At 44.2% G+C, this 1,900-nt stretch overlaps 1 protein-coding gene across 1 annotated transcript in view; it reads right to left on the bottom strand.

Annotated features, from left to right (window-relative positions):
- LOC104282083 (chromosome unknown open reading frame, human C6orf58) overlaps positions 1-1,433 on the bottom strand; it is a 13,812-nt gene extending 12,379 nt beyond the window's left edge. Inside the window, exon 1 of the mRNA XM_009880153.1 lies at positions 1,112-1,433. Within this exon, the coding sequence (XP_009878455.1) occupies positions 1,112-1,433 (322 nt within the window). The remainder of the gene's footprint in view (positions 1-1,111) is intronic.
- Between the last annotated feature and the right edge of the window lie 467 nt (positions 1,434-1,900).

Below are 1,900 nucleotides of genomic sequence, written 5' to 3'. Positions count from 1 at the left end.
AGGAAAAATTTTGCCTGAGCTCCAACCAAAATCTTCTTGCTGCTGTCTGTTTGCCAGCTAGTCCCCTGCTTGGATTTTGCTTACTTTACCTCCTTTTCCTCATTTTGACTTAGCAGTTAATTTTCCATTTGGTGTGAGTATATGCTGGCGGCCTTCCTTAACCACCAGCTGCAGCACCTCTGTCTTCTTCCAAATATAGAGCTTCGGCCAAACCACCATCTCACGAAACTACAGATTACAACCAATAAAGAAAACACAGGCAGACAGACGCATTTGCTTACGCCTGGTTCCCACCAGGCACAGGTTCCTGAAAACATCATTGACTCTTATTCCCTTCTTCCCACCTCTCCTGGTTGCTAGAACAAGGCAAGTCAACTCTGGCTTTGAATGGAAATCTTCACTGCCTGCTACACGTGAGGCAGCCTGTGGGAGAACACATTCTCTGACAAAACCCTCGATAAGATATTGCAGCCTTAACCTCAAAGGACCTTTCACACGTATTTCTGTCTGCTTCCCCAGCACAGCCAACAAGCAAATAAGAAGGACTGCCCTAGATAACAACCAGCTTTTGAGGGTTGAGCCAATAGAAACTGGTCATAATTTAAAAAAACAACCAACCAAACAAACAAACAAACCAAAAAACAATAAACAGAACAAACTTTTGTAAAAAATGTATTTAGAAAATAACGAGGCTATTCCTAAACCGATAAAAAAGGGCAAATGGAAACAAATTCTCAGAGGCAGGGATGGCCTTTCAACTATCTGCATTAGAAATGAAACTCAAACCACCAATAGAGAATTATAACGTTAATTACCAAAGAAAGCTATTAGTTAACAATTTAAGAACACCACTACAGAGAGCAGGCCCTGAGATCTACCTGCTATAAACTAGAGCAACTGGGAATATCTTTTCAAAGATTTTCAACTAACTGAAATATTGCCGCGGATTTTCTGGATTCTGACCAGTCCTATGTGTAGGACTTTTCCTATTAGGAAATCTAAGAGCTATTGCTCAACAAGGCAAGGGTGTTCCCTTCATTCAGGATTTCTTTTTCAAATTGGCAGTGTTTTCAAATTGGCTGTTACAGCAGCTTAATGACATAACTCATACCTGTACGAAATTGCCACCCGTGCTGCAGTGGTAATCCCCAGAGAATATTGCCAAAATTTTGGGATCCAAAGGCAGTAAAATATTTAGCTGAAGAGTTTAGCAAGTTCTTATACATTCCCATGCGTTCTCGATAGTTCCAAGCATTGATGACAATTTTTTTGTCCTTTACTAGGAAATCCAGCAGGTTCTCAGGGGCACGGTCCCAGAGAGGGGGATAGATATCTTCTCCAGTGGCATCATTGTCAATCTGTGCTGCGGCAGTCACTGGACTCAGGGTAAGAGTCACTATAAGAAGAGCTTGTATGCCAAAGTAGGGCCGCATTGTGAAGGTTTGTGACCCAGGTGCTTGTAGCTGCAGGGCTTTTATCACGAAAGGTGAGGGCTGGGTAAAAAAGGGTGACTCAGGTGCAGAGGTCCTTCCCTCTTTCCTGTGACCCTGACACAGAGTTGCCAGATTAGCAAGCCATGAGTAATGCTCTGTCCTCCCCTCCCCGTGTGATCTGGGGAGCAGAAGCAGATGTTTCAGAGGGATCAGTCTGACCAGAAAATGTCCAGATCTGTGCTGTCCACAGTATATACTCACCCTCCCAAAAGGCTGAGGTGCTACAGTACTGATTGCACAGTCAGTCACATTATCAACGTTTTTGTCCCTGTGTTTCTTACTAGCTGTCACCTTCCCTTTCGCTGCCTAGTTCCTTTGGGTAAAGAAGGGACAGCAATGCCATACAGCTACCCCAAAAGAGGCACAGGCAGGGTTAGGTGAGGGCTGAGGTGCTCTGAGGAGGCCTC

Source organism: Charadrius vociferus, unplaced genomic scaffold, assembly GCF_000708025.1.
Source record: "Charadrius vociferus isolate BGI_N301 unplaced genomic scaffold, ASM70802v2 scaffold82, whole genome shotgun sequence".
Classification (NCBI taxonomy): domain Eukaryota; kingdom Metazoa; phylum Chordata; class Aves; order Charadriiformes; family Charadriidae; genus Charadrius; species Charadrius vociferus.
This window is presented reverse-complemented; position numbering and strand designations above follow the sequence as displayed.